Source organism: Ornithodoros turicata, chromosome 1 (genome assembly GCF_037126465.1).
Source record: "Ornithodoros turicata isolate Travis chromosome 1, ASM3712646v1, whole genome shotgun sequence".
NCBI lineage: Eukaryota > Metazoa > Arthropoda > Arachnida > Ixodida > Argasidae > Ornithodoros > Ornithodoros turicata.
Genome location: NC_088201.1, coordinates 69,485,817 through 69,508,562, shown reverse-complemented (window position 1 = coordinate 69,508,562; position 22,746 = coordinate 69,485,817). Strand labels below are relative to the sequence as shown.

At 45.7% G+C, this 22,746-nt stretch overlaps 1 protein-coding gene across 1 annotated transcript; it reads right to left on the bottom strand.

Moving 5' to 3' along the window:
* Nucleotides 1-1,448: 1,448 nt before the first annotated feature.
* LOC135367290 (uncharacterized) lies at nt 1,449-3,679 on the bottom strand. The gene is made up of 2 exons (XM_064600530.1): nt 3,555-3,679; nt 1,449-2,679 (listed from the first exon to the last, which is right to left on the bottom strand). The coding sequence occupies exons 1-2, from the start codon at nt 3,677-3,679 to the stop codon at nt 1,449-1,451; spliced, it is 1,356 nt and encodes a 451-aa protein (XP_064456600.1).
* Nucleotides 3,680-22,746: the final 19,067 nt, after the last annotated feature.

Sequence of the window (22,746 nt, the reverse complement as noted above, 5' to 3'; positions counted from 1 at the left end):
ACTTGACAGGTGAGTGAGCATAGAATATGCAATGCGGTCTGGCCCCGGGGCACTGACCTTTACTGAAGACAGTGCTCTCAGGAGCTCTACCATGGTAAAGGGCTTGTTATATGGAACGTTCTCACCACCTGTGACTGGAATGGCTTGTTTTTCAGCTTGTTGCTTTGTAGAGAGGAAATCCTTGCTGTAATGAAAATAACTCGATATGTTATGAAAATGCTGACCGAGGAGGTCAGCCTGCTCGCCCAAGTTCTGACATGGGGCCCCATTTACTTGAAGTAAGGGGATAGAAAAGCCTGTATAATCTCCTTTAATTTTCCGAAATCTATCCCAAACGGCCTTTGATGGAGTGGTGTGTGTTAAGGAGGAGATAAAACTGCACCACGAAGAGCGCTTGGCCTGCTTTCTCGTCCATTTGGCTTTCGCAGGTGCTCTTTTAAATGCAAGGAGGTTCTCTGGAGTGGGGTATCTGCGAAAGATACCCCAAGCTCTGTTCTGCTCTTTGCGTGTTTTCCCACAATCGTTTGTCCACCAAGGTTTGGGACGCTTGGGGAGACGGCCAGATGACTGTGGCACAGATTTCAAAGCAGCATTTATTATTGCATTTGTTATAACATTATTCGCTTCTTCAATGCAAGTATCCTCAAAAGATAATGATACGACGTTGGCTTCTGTCTGAAACAAGTTCCAGTCTGCCTCAGAAAGTTTCCATCGTGGAGGTCGTGACCTTAAAGAATTTGTTGGACCACGAAATTTTATAATGATAGGAAAGTGGTCACTACCACGAGGGTTTTGTTCAACTGTCCACTCCAGACGTGAAAAAAGTGCAGGACTGCACAGCGAAATGTCTAAAGAAGAGAAACTTTGCGTTGAAGAATTTGCGTATGTTGCTAACCCTGAATTTAGGAGACATAATGGCATTGACAGAAGAACCCGCTCCAACATTTTCCCCCGTCTATCTAGTTTTGAGCTGCCCCACAAGGGATTGTGAGCGTTAAAGTCGCCTGAGATGATGTAGGGCTGAGGAAGTTGATCGCATAGCTTTTCAAGTTCTCTTTGTTCTATCAATGATGATGGTGGCAAGTATAATGAACACACTGTCAAGACAGTGTCAAGGCAGACTTGAATGGCAACTGCCTCCAAGTCTGTGACAAGCGGAAGTTGTCTTGCAGCTATACTCTGCGGGAGGACCACAGCCACTCCGCCAGATGCACGAGCTCCAGTTGTACGGTCCTTCCTAAAAATATTATGTCTGCGGAAAGGATTATAATTTTCTTCGTGTGAGTATGTTTCTTGTAAGCAGAAGCAGATGGCACTGTACTTTTCAAACAGGTCATGTATATCATCTATGTTAGTGTGAAGGCCTCGACAGTTCCACTGAAGGAATACTTGCCCCATAATGAAAGTGTGAATTAACAAGAACAAAGGGAGACTGGCCATTGTGTGTATTAAGGAGGTACAACCCTTGGTGGGGGTAATTTCTGTTTATCTTGGGACTTGCCCCTACCTCGGCCTCCTTGTTTCTCTTTTTGCTCCTTCTTTTGGGAAGGAGCACGTGGGTTAGATGAACTGGGGAGACTTGACGATGATTTCTGCGACATGCAGTCATCATCATCGAGCTCCATGTTGTGTGTGTCTGTCTGGACTGAACTCCCAGTGAGCCCATCCCAGACTGAGAGTACACCATCAACCTCTGCAGAGGTTGTGGTCACGATTTCCAGGCTGCCCATCTGAGCAGCCGGAGCCAACGGAGGGAAAGTCTCCGCAGGCTGTTGTTGTGTTTGAGGAGCTTGGAGTAAAGACCCAGACGTCTGGGTCTCTACGGATTTCGACGGTGGCGTCGCTCCCCTACGCACCACCGCCGCATAACCGCCTTTTTTGGCAAACTCAAATTTTGTTTTTGCTTCTTTGTATGTGATGTTTTCAGTTGCTTTAATCCTCAGGATGTCTTTTTCTTGTTGCCACTGAGGGCAGGACCGTGAATAGACTGGGTGATTGCCACTGCAGTTTGCACATTTAATCTTATTCTGACAGGTTTTTGCTGTATGATTTTGATCTGTATCGGCACACTTTGGGCAGGTAGTGCGTCCCCGGCAGACCTGCGATCCGTGCCCAAAACGTTGGCACTTAAAGCAACGACGTGGGTTAGGAACGCAAGGTCGCACGGGGCAGTTGATATATCCTGCTTTGATGTCTGTCGGAAGTTTGTGCAGCTGAAAGGAAAGTACGATATGTTTGGTCGGGATTTCTTTGCCGTCTCGGCGAATTACAATCCGCTGCGTTTTTACTACACCCTGATCTTTCAGGCCTTCCTCGACCTCAGAGTTAGAACAGTCGAGAAGCTGATGTTGTGATATTACGCCCTTTATGATGTTGAGTGTCCTATGTTCGGAAATCGTAACTGACACATCGCTGATTCTATTGATGGAGAGTAGTGTGATGCTTTGCAGTTTCGTTTGTACTTCGATTTGTATGTCTCCTGTCGGCAGTTTCTTTGCTGTGTAGGATTTTCCAATGATTTTCTCAAGGTCCCTAGCAACGACAAACGGTGATATTTTGGTCAAAGGCTTCGTATTGTCTTCTCCGTGGATAATAAGAAACTTGGCAAACCAAGGTTCTGGAGTGAAGTCTAGTATCTGGGTTGGCTGTGCATCGGTGCGGTGCAGCTTGCGGCGCGATCTTGATGTTTATAATTCTCAGAATTCATAAAAGGAAAGTACTGTTTCAGTGTATAGCAGGCGTGTCACCCACCATCGAGCCCAACAAGGGGGCACGCCCCGCGCGCCAACACTTACCTCTACACTATACCCGAGTGCAGCTTCTGGAGAGTGAAAAGACTGCCCTAGGTTGACCCTTGCCGCCAAAGAAGGTGAAAAGCAGGAATGATAGAAGGAGAGAAGAAGAAAGAAAAAGTGACGAAAAGCGAGATGGCGACTAGCTGAATAGTCCTGGCCGGGCCTTCCAGGACCACCCGACTATGGGAAGCAGGGGCCAAAGCGGTGTGTTGCTTTCCCGGAGGGGCCCCGAAGGGTCCAAACCAACCTCCGAGTCCACTCAACTGCCAGGATCCCCCTTTCCCCAGACACGGGAAAGCCACGCACAGCTATACGTAGGGGTCTCCCTCCTGCGGCAACCAAACCGTGAATGCAGGAGAGGGCTACTGCGGCTGCTGCCGGGCGATGGGGGCGCCAAGTTCCCGACGCCGGGCGGGCTGCAATGCATCGAGAAATCCACACCTGGTAGTTGATCTCGACTGCCAGAAGAAGGAGCTTTTCCTGTCGCGATGCTGGAAGAGCATTTGAATGACACTCCACCGAATCCGGGGCACGCCGAACAGGCCCTCAACTCTGTGCCACAGCGTATTGCGCACAAGACAGTGATGAAACGCGCGCTCTGCAGTCTGGTGACAAGCACAGAATGGACATAAAGGAGTGGCGATTCCGAACCGAGACAGACGATCCCGAAGCGGTAAGACGCCGTGTGCCACGCGCCATTGTAGGCTAGCCCGAGGTGCGTCCAACCAGCCTGCGGTGACAGGACACCCAGCAACCTACCTGGGCACACTAACGCCCGCAGCCGCCGGAGGCATGGGGAGCAGCTCCAAGAGGGACTTGTACAGGCGCTTCACAGAGCACGTAGAAATGCGTTCACCAGGGTAGGACTCACGCAGGCGCCGCATGGAGGAGACATACTTTCTGAGGTGGGGTGGGTGCGACAAACTCAAATCGAGTCCTACTCAGCGACAAAGATCTAAGAAAAGATCATAATTGATAATAATTGATTTATTGATTCATTCGTGCTCAAGAACAGCCACAAGGGCCTTGATGCTGGTGCACATAAAGAGAGGCAGAGAAACAGCAGTTACCATACAGTGCAAATACCGCAAATACATCCAAAACGCGCACTGTACAACAACACAACACAATACCGTAACACCGTACACCACAGTATAATACAAAACAGTGAGTATTCGCAAAAACACTGAGTGAATTAATGAAGTTAAATGAAATCGTGACAGTACAGGTATCAATCAGTAAGTAAAAGAGGACAGAATAGAAAATCAATAGAGAATAGATAGATAGTAAAGAATCAATAGAGAATACAGGTTGCCACAATGCGCTAGGCTATTATATCGGTAACCAGAGTGCACTAAACTATGATAATACTAACAATGATAATACTGTGATAACACAGGTACCCAGACCGCACTAAACTATATAATACACTATGATACACAGGAGGTAATGTCACGCTTGAATGCCACGTAGGAAGTAGAGAACACGTCACATGATGTGCGTACAGAGTTCAGCATCATCTGGCAACGGGTTAGGGGATCATTTAGACAGAAGCTACGCAAGTAGAAAGACGGTGGATGACGCATAGCACCAGTACAACAACGAAAGTTAATACGGCTGAGGAGATAGGAAGCATCAATAATAGAGTGGATGCATTCGTAAAGGAACATGACATCAGCAATACTGCGCCGTAATGACAGTGGTTGAAGCTTAAAATATGCTGATAATCTTTAATAGTCATATTTATGGAAGCCGTGAGTATTTCTGAGGAAGGTGTTATGGGCAATATGTAGTGCTCTTTCCTGTATAGCCTCAATACGTTTAGTGTTCATGGCAGAGAGGTCATTCCAAACAACTGATGCATATTCTAGTCGTGGACAAACGTGGCACTAAAACAATTTGATGAAGACTGCGGGAGTATACACGTTACATTTATAAGTCAGTAGTCCGAGAACACAAAGTGCAGAGGAACGCACGGATTCTATGTGCTCATGGAATTTCAGTTTAGAATCAAATGTGATCCCCAAATCGCAAATAGTAGTTACACGGCTAATCTCTGCATCTGACATTATAATTCCCGTAACAGCACCGCAAGCGGTACTGCCCCGACGACCTTGTTGCAGTGTCTCTTTTTGTTGATAATTAGATGATTGACTGACTGATTCAACGAAAAAGCAACAGAGTGTATTTGCATCAAAAGGAAGGCCGGCTACATGGCCCGGCTTCGGATTGCCAACTGTGGGATGGCTTCACGGCTTCCGGAAAAGCAGCAAAAAATAGTGATGGTGTAAATATGAACGATTCGATGAATGCCCTTGTGGGTCAAGGTGGTACGTGGCTGCACAACATACAGCGTCGATACCAGCTCCCGTGGCTCAGTGGTTAGCGTGCTGGCCATGTCACGTCGAGACTGGGAGGTACCCGCGTTCGAATCCCGGCGCCGGCTGTGCTGTCTGGGGTTTTTCCTGGGTTTTCCTCAGATGCTTTCAGACATATGTTGGCACAGTTCCCTTAGAAGTCTGCCCAGGACGCACATTCCCCCAGGGCGTGAGTCGTGACGTTGCCCACATATGTGAGGCCGACAACGGCAAGCCCTATCACCACCACCACCACCACCTACAGCGTCGATGGTGTCCGTTGTTACACCAGAAATAAATCAACAAACTGATGTTGATGATGACGATGATCAACAGAAAAACAGAGGTAGACAGATTGAATTCGTCACACGACGAATTCGGCTGCTCCCATAAAGAAGCTGCCTACGCCCCCCCCCCCCCCCCCCCCCCCGCCCGAAAGAAAATGCATGCCCAGCAATTCGGGACAAAACGTAAAGCAGGCTTCACCTGATACTGCTACCATAGAAGCCATGTATTAGGAATAGAAAATCGCGTGCAGCACGCTCCGTTGTTGCCGCTTTGCATTCGTTCTCTAATGGGACGATGCCTGTGTCATAGCGAAACATTTAGTGCAAGTTTCATTGACGGATATTTGGTTCTTCGAGATTCCATTTTGGTTCCAAATTTCCGACCTGTAAAGGAGGCTTCACGCGATACACTGAAGCTTTGGTTGAGGCCCTCAACCAGGTGAGTTAACGCAAATACACCACGCATTTTGCAAGAAACGCGTGAGTTGAATGCTCTGTACGGCATCTCAAACACCCTACAAGACAGATAAGTTCGCAGAATTTGTTGCGCACGCAAAAATAAAACAAATCCCTTGCTGTCACGAGACTCTTGCTTCGATGCACGGAGCTTGGTATGAGGTCTGAGGTCAGTGGCGCGCAGGCAAGGAATATCGTGATATGAGCGATGGTAAACTACCACAGAGGCCGATATTAGAGCACTAAGTTGATTCCTTTCGCCTCGTAAAGTAGGCATCATCTACATTCCATGATAGGCAAGCCGGAGCGATGGGCAAGAACACGTAAACAAACGTTTGTTTGTTTACGTGTTCTTACCCATCGCTCAGGCTTGCCTATCATGGAATTTATCCACCAGCTAGCCTGCATTTACGCCATTCTGGCATCATCTACCTACCGCCGCGGGATGCGCGCATTGAAAATCGAAGAGCGCGTGTAGTTTGTTGTTTTTCTTATGGCGATGCTTTTAAACGTAGATTTATGGGTGAATATTATCAGGTTTCTTTGAGGTTCCAAACTTTTCAGCAGGGCTGGTTGAGGGAGCTCCACTTGGGAGCCCCAACGTGGGTGGTTCCTCTGCACACTTACGCATCAACTTCGCGTGCTCCAAATACCGCTAATAATGCTAATACACAAATAATGTCGATATTCAAACGGTAATGGTAACATCCCAGTTACAAACATCTGTTTCCAAAGTCCCCAAACTACAGGGCCGGCCTTGCCACCTTTGTCCTTTATGATTCGTCCTTGAAACAACTGATTTACGCAGCCATATTTGCGTATGGATGACTTTTTGTTTGCGCTACTTGGCTATACGCGCGTTTCGGGTCGTTTTTCCTCTCTTTGGTCGGTAACGTGTATTAACCAATATTTATTTATGTGCCAACTACCGTGACATTGTGGCTGGGATTTCCGCCGGTTCGAATCCCGTTACCGGCTGTAATGTCTGAGTTTCTGCCTGGGTTTTCCGACAGGCTTTCCATACGAATGTCGGCACAGTTCCCTCTGAAGCTGACCCAGGACGAATACAAACCCCCCGCTACTTCCTGCTGTCCTCTCTCTATCTGTCATGTCTCTACTCCGCTCATAGCCACAGTTGCTTCGCGGATAGCACGGAATTAACAAAAAAAATCAAACAATTGTTTATTTGTCCTTCGCCATGCAATGTCCATCATCACGTCTCACTTTGTCAAGCCGGACACCCTGCTGCTCTGCACGCAAAAGAAAAGTAAGAAGAAAGCATTTCAGACGTAGTACATGAGCAATTGGTGCAGCTTTTGATAACCGTTTACGGAACACGGCGCTGACGTATTTCTTCGTCGAAGCGGCCCTCTGTTAACTATCAGGAAGAGATCCAATAAGAAACGAGTGACCGCCTATATTCTATCCATGTCAGTGTGTGTGTCCGCTCCTGTTTGCTGCACAGCTGTCGCTCGAATTGAGAAGTACGACACCATGGTGTTGCGTAAACTTTTGTCCCCAGCAGTACATCAAGCGGAGGACCAACTGTCCAGCAGCAGAGTTGAATCCGTAAAAGTCAAGCACAACTCCATTTGTTGGGTATATACGGTCACCGTAGTGCAGCGCACAGTTCCAACAATTTTCGTTTAAACATCTCCTCACATAAAGGTGACATCGAGACGCTTTTACTGCACCCTGCTGTATACGATGAAGAAGCTTCACGAGTCTATACCACGTGTTGTCATTTAACCGTGTCCAGTACAATATCGATGAGAAAACAAACAATGCCCTCGTACAGTTATCGCTTATCGGTACTTCAGAGACACGTAAGAGGGAAGCAACGATGCCTCTGATGCCCCCGAATCGCACAATATCGTTTTTTTTTTTTTTTTTTTTCTCTCTTCAGGTTGAAGCAACCACATTTCCATGAACTCCATGAAGCACGCTGAAGTGAACACGGATATACGTTGAGCATGTACATCGCAACATTACATCGTACATCGCAACAACGCAGTCCCAGCTACATTTCTTTTTAATCTTTTTGTGATTTTCTGTCTTAGCTTCCTTTGCGTACTGAAATTTCAATGTTGTTGTTGTTGGTCGTGTAAATAACAAGGGGAGGTTGCAAACCCCCCGAAAGAAAAGAAACGGTACGATCGCACCACAGAAGGTGCGAGCGCACCCGCAACAGTTCACCCCGGCGAGCGTCACGACCGCGACCACGCAGGACGGAGCACGCCATTCACCTCAAGGATCATAGCAATGTCCACGCACCGTCTAGTATAGGGTTTCTAGTCCGGATTTCACAATGAAATTGACAAGAGCATTGAAGGCCGCGTCCCTGTGCTTAGCGTCCTATACGCCTAAGACTTTCTCTATGCTGAGGTCCCTGTTGTCGAGATGGCCAAGGGTCCGCCTCAAGATGCCTCTTTGTGCAGCATGTTTTGGAAAATACACGATGATATGTTCAGTGTTTTCCACTGTCCCGCACAGTAAACAGTTGGACGAGTCCACCTTGCCGACTTTATGAAAAAACTGGCGACCATAGGGCACATTCAGGCGTAGACGATGCAGGAGAGTTTCTATGTGTCTGGGCGTTCTTGAAGGTATGGTAAAATTCAGCTCCGGGTCTAGCGTACGCAGCAGTGACGGACCACTGTCGGCTTGGTGCCATTTTGTCCTGCGGATGTCATCAGTCATAGATTTTAGGAGAGATTTGATGTCCTGCTTAGAAAACGTGACTAGATGTTCTGTCGATGACAGGTGTGCGATATTCGCCATTTCGTCCGCCTTCTTGTTACCACTTATGCCAATATGGCCAGGTATCCACTGAAGAATGACGTCATGACCGATGTCTGTGCGCTTGCGATACGCTAACAGGATGTCTCGTACTGTTGACGCCGTACGGCCTTTTTCCAAGAACGATGAGATATAGCTTCAAGGCCGGCTTTGGAGTCGCACTGAAATATCAATTGCCTGCGCAATGGAAATTTCAGTGTTTTTCCTACCAAATCAACCCAAATTGTAGACTGAGGCGCCTCAATAGGGTGGTGCTCCAGATGACCCGCACGTAAAAAAGAAATAAAAACGAAAAGTCATAATTGTACTCTACATCACGCTTCGGCAGGTAAATTGCGGTTGGTGTTATGCGGAACACATACAGGGTTTCCCAGAAAACGTGTAATTGAATTGTAATTAAAAAAATTACACCACCTAGAATAATGCGATCAACGGTATTTGTTCTAACTAGGCTTTTGTCACCTCCTGATGTGAATGTTGTGTAACGTAAGTTTCATTATGTAAGTTTTTGCGAAGTGAATTCGGAAATTTGCCAAGTAAAGGTCACTTTTTTACACCACAAGTGTGAGGTGCGTGTGTAATTTTCTCAGATTCATGATAATTGACAGGGATATTCAGGAGCTATCTCATCAGAAAAAATAGCCGTACATCATGCTCTACTGAGCTTAGAGAGGATAGCGCGCTACGAATTTTCCAGCGCAATCGTTCGCAGTCCGACGAAAGGAGGTTGGAAACCCAGCTCAAACCCACATCGCAGAAAGAGATAACACAGGCATGGCTTATCGCGTGCGGCTTCCGCTGGAATCATGCTTTCACTCCCCCCCCCCCCCCCCCCCAATTTCAGGAACTATAACTTTTTCTACTAACACTCTGTGCGGGCTGGGTTTGGAACCTCCTTTCGTCGGACTGAGAGTTGGATTGCGTCATGTTGACTTTGACACGTGCTTGTGGTATTTCCTGTGAAGCGTGTTTTCATTGGCGCACACGGTTCCGTCGGATGGCGTCACTTCCTCTCCTCAGACTAAATATCTATCCTGGGCAGAAACCGGCTCATCGGTCCGTCGTCTATTGTTCGCTTAGTAGGTCACCGTTCCTTTCAAGTTCTGCTGCCATTCAGTTGGCAAAAGTGCTCCATGCGGTTACTGCCTTATGCGGCAACCGCATGGAGCAACTTTTGCCAAATGAATCGGGCCAACGGAGCGCCAACTCAGCGTGAACGGAACGGTATCGAAGCTATGCAACCGCATGGAGCAGAATGTCCACGTTGAGGTTGTCATGATGAAGCGTCGGCCTAGCGTTTACCACCGCTTGTTGCACGCGATGTGGCAATGCTTATTGTAGTAAACTGCTGTACGCATTGTTTAGTAACATAAATGATATTTTAGCGGTTCTTGAAAAAGTGCGGTGCTAATAACATCTACAAATCAGGTGTTTACAAGAAATTTTGAGATACGAAGAGAATGTTGGCTTATGAGTGTTTCTAGCACTGCTCACTAAAGAAATATCAGACTGCATTTTTGTTACCGGTATCTCCTCACACATTTCCGATTTGCCATGTGCCACAAATATTTTATGTTTCATTTAGTCACCTTCGCCTTGCACACACCTTGCCACCTCCTGCCAAAGGATATATTTTAAATTGATGCCCTTATACTGAACAAGTTTGACGTTCCAAAGGGGTGGCCCCCTTGAAACCTCCGTCTGAAACCACGTCGAAGTCCGCGCGACGGGCCATCTGCGTGTTCTTCTAGGAGGCAGGGCGAAGAGGGCAAAGCACGAAAGAAAAAAGAAAAAAAGGCGGTCACAGGCATGGTCACAGGTGACTTTGTCACGTGCTTGTGGCATTTCCTGTGAAGCGTGTTTTCATTGGCGCACACTGTTCCATCGGGTGATGTCACTTCCTCTCCTCAGACTAAATATCTATCCTTGGCAGAAACCGGCTCATCGGTCCGTCGTCTATTGTTCGCTTAGTAGGTCACCGTTCCTTTCAAGTTCCGCTGCCATTCGGTTGGCAAAAGTGCTCCATGCGGTTGCCGCCTAAGCTTAGCAAGGCGGACGCGCCGGCACAGTATGTTGGTTAGTGTATTATATTATCAAGTTGGTTCTTTGCATTTTTTATCCAGGTTAGTCTGAGGTCACTGTTGGCATTTTTTTTTACTTTCGTGTTAGCGTCGCGAAGCAACTGTGGCTATGAGCGGCGCATAGATGAGGACAGATGGAGAGAGGACAGCAGGAAGGAGTGAGGGACAGGGGGGTTAGTATGCGTCTTGGGCCGACTTCAGGGGGAACTGTGCCGACATTCGTCTGGAAAGTCTTCGGAAAACCCAGGGAAAACCTCAGACCTCAGAAAACCTGAGACAGCACAGCCGGTGGGAGGATTCGAACCCACCACCTCCCAGTCAGCATGACACCCACGAGCGAGACGCCGTGATTGCGTTCAAAAAATCGTCGCGCGTTATGGTCCGGTGCTCCGGAAAGCATAATATTCGGCTTTTTTTTCCCGATGGCATAGCTCGTGAATATCAATGTAAATTATCATCAGTTTGAGTGAATTTGACACGCTCTTCACATTGGTGGGGTAAAAAAAGCGACTTTTACTTGGCAAATTTCAGAGTTCAATTCGCAAATATTTACATAATTAAACTTACGATACATGACATTCACATCAGGAGGTGGCAAAAAACTTAGTAAGAACGAATGCCATTGACCGCATGATTCTAGGTGGCGTAGTTTCTTTAAATTATAATCCAATGACCCGTTTTCTGGGACACCCTGTATACTTCTGGAGCTGTTTGTAATCGAATCAGCCAACACTCCGGCTGTAAAAAAACATCACTTTATGCTCTTTTTTTTTTCATTTTGCTGCTTAACTTTTCGCTATCATTCATTCAATCGCCAATGTTAAGAGTAACCTATTTACTGGAGTTTCAAACAGCGAGCTTTAGTGCAAAGTACGCTATCGCCTTTGCGTACGTAAGTGATAGCATGATCGTTCTGCGCACTGTGCGAAGCTCTCTTTATGATCGCGTTCATGGAGTAGTTGGTACATATTCGATACATAAGGTACGCAGCCAGAGACAAGGGTTGGCAGACTTCACGCAACAGTTGCTAGCCAACAACTGATAGCATTAAATGCAACAGAAAATAAGGAAAACACAAGGGGAAGTGACAGGAAAAACTGGCTTGTTAGTCATTATCTTACTGTTCGGTGGTCAATTGACTTATCGCCACGAGAGATTAGCTACCTGTGCGACTCGCGCTGTTAGACCACCGAACAGGAATATATTGACTAACAAGTCAGTTTTTTTCCTGTCACTTCCCCTTGTGTTCCCCTTGTTTTCTGTTGCGTTAGATTAATTCAGTTATTAGTAAGCAGTTGTTGCGTGTCTGTCGTCCCTTGCGTCTGACTGCGTATCTTCTGTAGCTCTCTTTATGTTTTATGCACTACTTGCACTTATGCACTAAAACGCTCTAGTAGTGAGCTTTAGTGCATCCGTTGCATACGTAAAAGACTTCTACAAACGTAAAGGAGATAGCGTACGATGGACTAAAGCGTTCTTGGTAAACATAACGAGAGCTTCGCGCATTGCGCAGGACCACCACGATATCCCTTACGTACGCAAAGGCGATAGCATACGATGCACTAACTCTGCATTATCGTGTGTTTTAGTACATCGGAAGAATTCTACGAAAACGATACGATAAAGGAAGTTATCAAATCCAAGCTTAGCAATGTGATGTGACCCGTCTCAAAGAAGCAGTGCGATTGGCTTATCATGTAGTATGTATCTCTGAAGTTCCGGCCGCTCTTCGTAGAGAGCTTAAAATAAACCTTTGCATGATATTATCACGATGTTGATGCACAGACCGCAGGTGTCCCAAGCAGCACAATGTACTGAAAGTTCGAGTGCAATAGGGGTGGACGGTATGTGCCTTATCAATGTTCTTTAGTTTCACGAGTCTGTTCAAGGCCTTCCACCTACCCGTCCACCCCTATTGCACTCGACTTTCAGTACATTGTGCAGCATGGGGTTGTACAGCAGGTGCTCACATAGCTTACATTGCTTGAGACCCGTGTGCTTTAACTGTGGTTAGATAAATCTGAAGATAAAAAAGAAGATATTGTATGATTTGGAAGTGTCAGAAGAAGCGTTGCTTCCCTCTTACGTGTCCCTGAAGTAGCGATAATGTTATAACTGTACGAGGGCGTTGTATGTTTTCTCATTGATATTTTACTGGTGAACTTAAGATATCTTTCACATCTATCACAACACGTTGTATATGCACTTGGAGCTTCTTGATCACACACAGCAAGGTGCTGTAAAAGCTCCTGATGTCACCTTTATGCAAATAAATGTTTCAACGAAAATTGCTTGAAATGTGCGCTGCACTACACTGACCGTATACTCAACAAATGGAGTTGTGCTTGACTTTTACGGAATCTGGTCCGGCGCTGGACAGCTGGTCTTCCGCTTCTACCAATTGCGCACATACTATGTCTGCAAAGCTTTCCTTCCTTCCTTCTTTCTTTTTTCTTTTTTGTGCAGCAGCATGATGTCAGGCTTGTAGGGATGAGACGGGAGGATGGACAATGGATGACAAATTATACATAAATAAGTGTTGGGTAATACCTGTTACCAACCAAACAGATGAAAAAAACGATCCGAAACGCGCGTATCAGAGTAGCCCAACCAAAGTCATCCACACGCAATGATGGCTGTTTGGAGAGAGATGGCATAAAGAAGATAAAAGGAGCTAGGCGAGGATGATTCTGTACGTTCGGGACTTTGGAAACAGATGTTCGTTGCTGGGATACCCTTTGAATATCAACACCTTCTCACCTGATTTTCGTTGTCCTTTTTATAGCCTATTCATGACTTCGGGTTATAGGAGGAGCTGGACCAGTTCCATATTTCCAATTCATGCAAGCGGCATTTGGACCACGCGAAGTTTATGCGGAAGTGTGCAGAGGACCCCCCCCCCCCCCATCAAATGGGGCTCCACACAAACCGAGCGAAAAAGTTTGGAGCCTTAAAGGAACCTGACAATATTCACCCACAAGAACAACAACGCACAACACGCGCCCTTCGATTTTCAATGCGCGCATCCCTCGGCGATAGGTAGATGTTGCCTGCTTTACGAGGCGAAAGGAGTCAACAGACTGCTCTGATATCGGCCTCTGTGCTAGTTTACCATCGCTTATATAACGGTATCCTTGCCTGGCACGCCACTGGCCTCAGATCCCCTCACAAGCTTCGTGCATCGAAGCAAGAGTCTCGTGACAGCGAGGGATTTGTTTTATTTTTGCATGTGCAACAAATTCTGCGAACTTATCTGTCTTGTAGGGTGTTTGAGATGCCTTACAGAGCATTCAACTCACGCGTTTCTTGCAAAATGCGTGGTGTATTTGCGTTAACGCACCTGGTTGAGGACCTCAACCAAAGCTTCAGTGTATCTCGTGAAGCCTCATTTACAGGTCGGAAATTTGGAACCGAAATGGAACCTCGAAGAACCCAATATTCGTCAATGAAACTTGCACTAAATGTTTCGCTATGACACAGGCAACGTCCCACTAGAGAACGAATGCAAAGCGGCAACAACGGAGCGTGTGGCACGCGATTTTCTATCCTAATACATGGCTTCTGTGGCGGCAGTATGAGGTGAAGCCTGCTTTACGTTTTGTCCCGAATTGCTGGGCATGAAAAAGCACAAGGCGAAGTAAGCGGCGAAGCAAGCGACTAAGTGAAGCACACAAAAAAAATCAATCAATCCAACCGATGAAATTCTTACATGATTTGGTGAATTTACAAACTGCTCTGATTTTACGTTGCAAATCTACATCTTCTTATAATTATCTCGAAAATCAGTTTTACATGCCACAGAATTTGGGGCAAAACGTCAAGGAGGCTTCTCCTGTTCATGTCCCCGTAGAGCCCATGTATTATAATCGTAAAAGCGCGTGCAACGCATTTCGCTGACAGCACTCTGCATTCGTTCGCTAGTGGATTTTTCCCTGTGCCACAGCGTAGCTTTCAATGCCATTTTCTTTGGTGAATATTGGGATCTTCAAGGTTCCATTTAGGTTCCAATTTTTCAACATGTATAGAAGGCTTCATTTCCTGCACTGAAGCGTTGGGGTGAAGCCCACCAGCATCATATGCGCCAATCCAAACACCACCTACACCCTACAACAGCCCACCCATGAAGCCCACCTACAACATAAGAACGTGAAAGCAAAACCCTTCAATTACCATGAATCAAGCAATTTTGCGGCACAATACATCTATACGTAGAGGGAATGTTGTCGCGGCTGTGCAATGTGGATTTATATGGTCACAAACAGCGTCACTTGCAAATCGTTGCTGCTTACTTAGGATCTTTGTGACACTGGAATATAATTGCTGTATGACATTGTCAGCTTAAATGATTTTCCCGATTTCGGATGGGGATGGGTATTTCAGAGTTCTGCGGGCCAGCTCTTTAATAATGGAACGGTTTTTAGCCGCTGTCAAACGAAAATCATCTTTGGGGTCCGAAAGCACAAGAGCTCCTGCCGCTATGCAAGACTTTTTGGCCCAGAGAACTTGCTCTGAATGTAGCTCCAATAAAATGTCAGTGTGTTGAGTGGGGGGGGGGGGAGGGGGGGGGGGGCGACGAAGTCGTCTGTATTTCTATGGGCCGTGGTGCGGCAAAGTTTGGCAACCACTGTCATACGTGATTAGAATTCCAGCAGATATCGGATTTCACCCGAATTGATCCGAAACTCATTCGAGAGGGTATAATCGGGCGGATTACCGGATTTACCAATTAACCCGAAAGGGTCAGACCCTAAATATAATCTATTTCGCAATGCAACAGCAGTCATTGTTTATTCAAGCACAAAATCGTCGTCAATGAGTAGAGGATAATTTTCCTTCATTACTACTATTCCACTTAAAGGTGCATTAAAGCGGTGTCCAAGATGGCCAAAAACTGCTGTCATCTTGTAAAGCAGTATGTGAAAAGCATTCCTACAAAATATTTCTGTCCACAGTTGTTTCACCGCGGCGCAATTAATTTGCAAAATCGCTGCTGCGGCGACAGGTCGGAGCGTTCCAACTGCACACTCTTAGAAACGAACTTCACCGCATAGCATGCTCCTAGTCAACCATAATCTCGAATGATATGGGAGGCGTACGCCATTTTTGTGACACTCACGCTGTTCATAATGCCTGGTCAGCCTGGTCAGCCAATAATCCTGGTCAGCCAGGCTGTACGCTGTCGGGAAGCACTGGGGTATTCGCTCCCAGATCGAACGGTGTCGGCGCGCTGCGGAGAACGGAGAACTACCACAGTGTGGACGTGTCGTCTGCTTTACCACGTTTATTCCGCGTTCAGTGCAGTAGCTGGAGCATTGGGGAACCAAACCGTGTCGTACCATCGCGGCACAAGTGAATATACACAAGACTTACGGAAAAGAACCATCAACTCCGAATTATTCACATTAGAATGGTGACAGTGTCGCCCCCTATTGGCATGCCCAAGAATTAGGGACAAAACGTAAAGCAGGCTTCACCTAAAACTCTCCCATAGAGCCTGTGTATTCTGGAACGAAAAGCGCGTGCTACATATTCTGCTGGCAGCGCTTTGCATTCGTTCTCTAATAGCATCTTGCCTCTGCCAGGACAAAACTTTTGAGCAATTTTTTGGGCATGAATAGTGGCATCTTCAAGGTTCCATTCGGGTTCGAAATTTTGAATCTGTAAAGGGGCCTTCCATCGCCGCACGAACGCGTTGCGGCGAAGCCTACGTTCAAGGCCACGCGCTACCATAGGTTTGGGAAATGGCTCGCCGCAGAAGAGACTACAACAGATAAAGAAGACAAACAAGAAATAACAATACGAGGAGCAAAGATTTGTGTGTTACCTTACGTGGTAAGAGTATAGGATATAAACAACTAAAAACTTGACAGTAGTTAGGAGAACTAACATCGTTGAGGTTGTAATAAAGAGCAAACGTGTATACATTATGGCTGTTACGAAGTCTGTTGGTATCATCTGCTAAACTGTGAGCAATCAAACAAAACACAAAATAAAGGTGTGGTCGGAGTGAACGGCACGACAAAGACAACAATAAATGATGACGATGAGATGGGGTGTTTCACCGCGGAGGTGCGTACCTTACCCCACTGCACGTGGAACATTATGTGAAGATGATGAAGGAAGGATGAAAACACAAGAAAGAACTAAAATGAACGGCAGAAAATGGACCAACGACAGCTTAAGACGACATGTACTACTTTGCACAGGAAAATGTGATATCTGAGGTTCTACGATGTGCTAGGGTTGTCAAACCAAGTTTATCGAGGATAGGTTCATAATTATAGACACCAATGTGTCGGTCATAGAGAATGTCAATGACTCCAAGGGATTCAATGTTGTCATTCGGTCAATCTCTTATCTTTGAAAATTAGTGAAGCTAATTAAGTATACCATTTTAGTTAGCCATCGAACACTGATGAGACCGGCTAGGAAAGATATCCGAGAGGCCAGGGTATGTTAGGCGCCCAAACGGCACGTCCGGGGCTCTCATAAATTTTTAATAACAACTGTGGCACCTAACAAAGGACAACCTGTATATCCTCATGCGTTTCCATACTGACTCCCGGAATAATTCGAGGCTCGTTCGAGTAGACCGAATGTACAATCGTATTTATGAAATAGCGCACAAAAAAAAAAGGAAACTAAAAAAATGACATGGTTGCAAAATTTGAGACATACACAAATAAAAGATTTGACTAAAATTGACTAACGAACCAACATTCAGTTTGATTGTAGAATCAAGGTATTTTGAGGCACGGTAGATTTATAAGTTGAGGGAATGTTGGCGTGGATATGTCACGGTCACTAGACGAAAAAAATGCTGAAGGCTCGGCAGTGAAGACAACCTACGGATACGCATGTAAGATGAGGTAAGTAGGACAACCATGCACACACGCGCATGACGCTGAATTATAATACCGATCTATATATTCCGAAACTCCGAATGGATGAACACACCGTTTGTATAGACTGCCGGTTTCGTTTCTTCTTTCTCGCTCTCTCCTTTTTCCTTTTTCTTTTTTTTTTTGGGTGGGGGGCTTATTAATACCTGAAGACAATTTATGATACAGCTATAGGATGTCAGGGTGCTCGCTAACGCAGGAGCCTCTCTAGCGAGGAAAGCGCAAAGGCGGTCACGTGGTCGGTTTGTATTACAACACATTACTCTGCTCTCTTTTGACCACAATAATGCTCGTTGCCTTGTCAATGTCATCTGTATTTTTTACACACTGTAGATATGTCGTTCACCTCGAAACTACAAAAAAAGTTAAGAAATCACGACTTTCTGCTGTTTTTGTTTGATTTGCGATTATCTGGCGACTTTCTGTTGTCGTCATCTCTCAAAATCTCTCAAAATAAGCACAATTTCAGACAAAAAAAAAACAGAAAAGTAAAGAAAACATATCGTTCTGCTTTCCTGTCTTTTATTTTCCATACTTAATACAGCAGACTGCTTGGGACTGTGTTGTTCGCTATCGCGTCTTTTTTCATTCGATCATCTTTGTTTCTGTAGCTGTGAAGAAAAGTTTATTGACCGGTTGATAAGCAACTGCGTGCACCACGTAAAAGTCAGTTGTGTAGCATCGATTGCTAATACGTATGAGTTGAATAAATACGAATGAAGCACGATGAACATTTGATTTACACATAAGGGTTAGTGACGTCTTCATGTTGGGAAAAACTTCGCATGGCTGCATATGCGATCACAATGTCCTCCTTTTAACGTTGAAGCCAAAATAATCGGGGGCACTCCAAACCACGTTACTCAAGCTGTGACGCAACATTTGCCTCAGCTTGCCGTCGTCTGGATCTTTGGACGTCGTTCCCGATTTCCGTTCTTAGCTCACCTCGCGTCATAGAGTCCACATCTAACATGCGTGACACGCGCTGGTTGAGTTCGACACTTATACGTGGCCTCTTTCCTCTTGGATGCCATCTTCTTCCCAGTACATGACGTCACGTTTCTGATATCTCCTAGCCTGTAGCCCAGATGAATACGGGGTCACGCTCTACTTTCCGTACCCCTTGCATTCGTTTCCCAGATCTAGAAACATAGTTAGGACGTTTAATGTCTCCTGACGCATATCTTTCCCTGCAGTATCTTGCTCAAATTCTTTTACCACACGTCTAAAAAGATCCCACAAGTGTACTAGTTCGTCTCTGGTGTCTGAGGAAAGGACTGGAGTCACAAGGCGTGGTAGATTATCAAGAAGTAAATCGACATCCTTTCCTGTTAATGATGTCAATTTAGCAACTTCCGTTTTGCTGTCAGTGAGCTGTCTGACGTTCGCGCCAGTTTCCTTTATAATGTCCACCAGTTTTCTCACGGACGTGTCTTTTCCTTTTGGATCGCGCACTCTATTAGCAGTGTCTACGTCCTGCATTTCCAGAGCAGGTTTTCAAGAAGCTGCTCGACTATTCGTATCTTCATGTGCAAAACATCAGGGACAATGAAGCGGGGTTCTATAGAGAACAATGGGGGGTGCCGCACTGAGATTTTCATGTTGCCGTACATCTGCGTCTGCTTTCCACTGGCCGAATAATAACTTGTGAGTGTTTGTTTCACAAAACTGATTATAATAATAATACCTAAGAGGATCGTTAATTCAAGAGCTTATATGCATTCCATTACCGATGCCAAACAATTTAAGAAATGCTTATGCGACCATTGCGGGCGGAGGGGTGACGTGTAAATTGGAGCGATCTGCATGCCTACACTGGCGGCACTTTGCTGGGGGAAGGGATGAAGAGGGGGAGATGAAGGAGGTAGGCTCACGCGTCTGGCTGGCATGACCATTGCGCTGCATTGCCGTTTTTCAATTTCCACTTTGTACGTGTTGTCATTGTTTGCTCCAGTTGACCAAAATGTTTCATGTACTTGTTTATTTACCTCCACGTATCTGCACATTTTTTTCATGTGGTTGTATGCTGCTATGTTAACATTATGCTACGAAATGCTAACCTCCCGTGTGTATTGCCTCCATGGCCAACAGGGGAAATAAATACATGAGTCTGTAGGTGTCACAGCAAAACAACCGTCCACCTTCCGCGTACATGCTTTGAGAGCGATAAGAGATAAGAGCGATAATCAGCTTCTTTTGCGGGACTCGCCGATGCCACTCGACTACTGAAGTTTCTCTCTCTCTCTTTGTTTTTTTTTTTTCTTTTCTTTTTTTCTTACAGCGGTTGCAGATCGGCCACTGCTGCACGGCTCATGATGTACTCGTACCGGGGCATCAAGCGCGGAATTATTATTGTATCCATCTTGTTGAGTTGCCCGCTTCATCACGACTTCTGCATTAACGAAAGAAAGAGAGCATTAACCACACGACAGACAGAAAGGCGAGGGCGATTACAGCAGCTATCAACGAAACCCGTGCACAAAAGTAACGACCGACTTCTTGTTTTTTTTTTTTCCCTTCCATACTTCATCTAATGAAATCATTCCTTGTTCATCAAGATATCTACTGGACCTGATAGCACTGCGGTCTTGTCTTGAGTAGGAAGTATGCTAGGACGTTGCCAAAGCTTATTCGCTCTGCGCGCGTTCTTGCTGTTGTTCCTGTATGCAAGAGCTTTTGTGCCCCTATTTTCTGCGGCTGAGAATTCTGGGAGTCTGCAACGGTAGTACGAACAGATGGGCCTTCCTATATGTCTTCAGACTGCCTGTACGCAATAGAACGAATAATTTCTAAAAGGGTGTTCGATAATCTGTATGGGAATATACAAGGAATATATTACACGTCCGTGAGAAAGCTGGCAGAGACTATAAAGGGATCTGGTGCGAACGTCAGACTGCTCACTGACAGCAAAACGGAAGTTGCTAAATTCACATCATTAACAGGGAAGAATGACGATTTACTTCTTGAGAGTCTACCACGCCTTGCGACCCCAGCCCTGACCTCGGACACCAGAGATGAACTAGCACAGTTATGGGGTCTTTTCAGAGGTGTGGTGAAAGAATTGAGCAACATACTGAAGGGAAAGATCTGCGTCAGGAGACGTTAAACGTCCTAACTATGTTTCTAGATCTGGGAAACAAATGCAAGAGGTACGGACAGTAGAGCGTGACCCCGGATACATGTTTTTTCGCATCACGCCGCGATGAGCCACATGCAGCAGCGCTGACTAGGATGGCCTTCTAGCCAAGGACTAGAAAAGATAAATTGTGTCTTAGAGAACCTACATCATCGGCGAACTAACAAATGGGACGCAGCATGGGATGGGCTAAAATATGTTAAAGTTGGAAGAAAATTCGCCTGCGCTACAGGCTAGGAGATATCAGAAACGTGACATCACGTACTGGGAAGAAGGTGGCACCCAAGAGGAAAGAGGCCAGGTTTAAGTGTCGAACTCAACCAGCGCGTGTCACGCATGTTAGATGTGGACTCTATGACGCGAGGTGAGCTAAGAACGGAAATCGGGAACGACGTCCAAACATCCAGACGACGACAAGCTGAGGCAAATGTTGCGTCACAGCTTGAGTAACGTGGTTTGAAGTGCCCCCGATTATTTTGGCTTCAACGTTAAAAGGAGGACATTGTGATCGCATACGCAACCATGCGAAGTTTTTCCCAACATGAAGACGTCACTAACTCTTATGTGTAAATCAAATGTTCATCGTGCTTCATTCATATTTATTCAACTCATACGTACTAGCAATCGATGCTACACAACTGACTTGTACGTGGTGCACGCGGTTGCTTATCAACTAGTCAACAAATTTTTCTTCACACCTACAGAAACAACGATGATCGAATGAAAAAAGACGCGACAGCGAACAACACAGTCCCAAGCAGTCTGCTGAAAGCGCGACCATGTACGACGGCTGGATCAAGATAGTAAATCTTCAGAAGAAATACGCTGATGAGACAGCACACCTGCGAGAACCCTCTCCACTGACGAAAAGAAAAGCCAGGAGTACGGCTGTCGAAAAGCACGCGGTATTAGGCTGCAATAGGGATAGATTTGAGCCACTACGGCGTTAGCTGTATTAAGTATGGAAAATAAAAGACAGGAAAGCAGAACGATATGTTTTCTTTACTTTTCTATTTTTTTTTCGTTGTCTGAAATTGTGCTTATTTTGATAGACTTTGATAGATAGAACAGAAAGTCGCCACAAAATCGCAAATGAAACTCAAACAACAGAAGTCGTGACTTCTTAACTTTTTTTGCAGTTTCGAGGTGAACGACTTATCTACAGTATCTAAAAAATGCAGATGACATTGACAAGGCAACGAGCATTATTGTGATCAAAAGAGAGCAGAGTAATGTGTTATAATACAAACGGAACACGTGACCACCTTTTACAATTGCGCTTTCCTCCCTAGAGAGAGGCTCCTGCGTTCGCGAGGAAGCCTGACATCCTATAGCTGTATCATAAATTGTCTTCAGGTATTAATAAGCCCCTCGCCCTCCCCCCCCCCCAAAAAAAAAAAGAAAGGAAAAAGGAGAGAGCGAGAAAGAAGAAACGAAACCGGCAGTCTATACAAACGGTGTGTTCAGCCACTCGGAGTTTCGGAATATACAGATCGGTTTTATAGTTCAGCGTCATCCGTGTGCCTGCATGGTTGTCCTACTTACCTCATCTTACATGCGTATCCGTAGGTTCTCTGCACTGCCGAGCCTTCAAGCCTCCAGCATTTTTTTCGTCTAGACGACACCATCTACGTCACCGCGACGTATCCACGCCAACATTCACTCAACTTATAGACCTATCGTGCCTCAGAATACCTTGTTTCTATAAGCAAACTGAATGTTGGTTCGTTAGCCACACTTTAGCCCGCCAATTTTAGTCAAATCTTTTATTTTTGTGTGTCTCAAATTTTGCAACCATGTCCAATTTTTTAGTTTTTTTTGTTTTTTTTTCTCTATTTCATAAACACGATTGTACATTCGGTCTACTCGAACGAGCCTCGAATTCTTCCGGGAGTCAGTATGAAAACACATGAGGATATACAGGTTGTCCTTT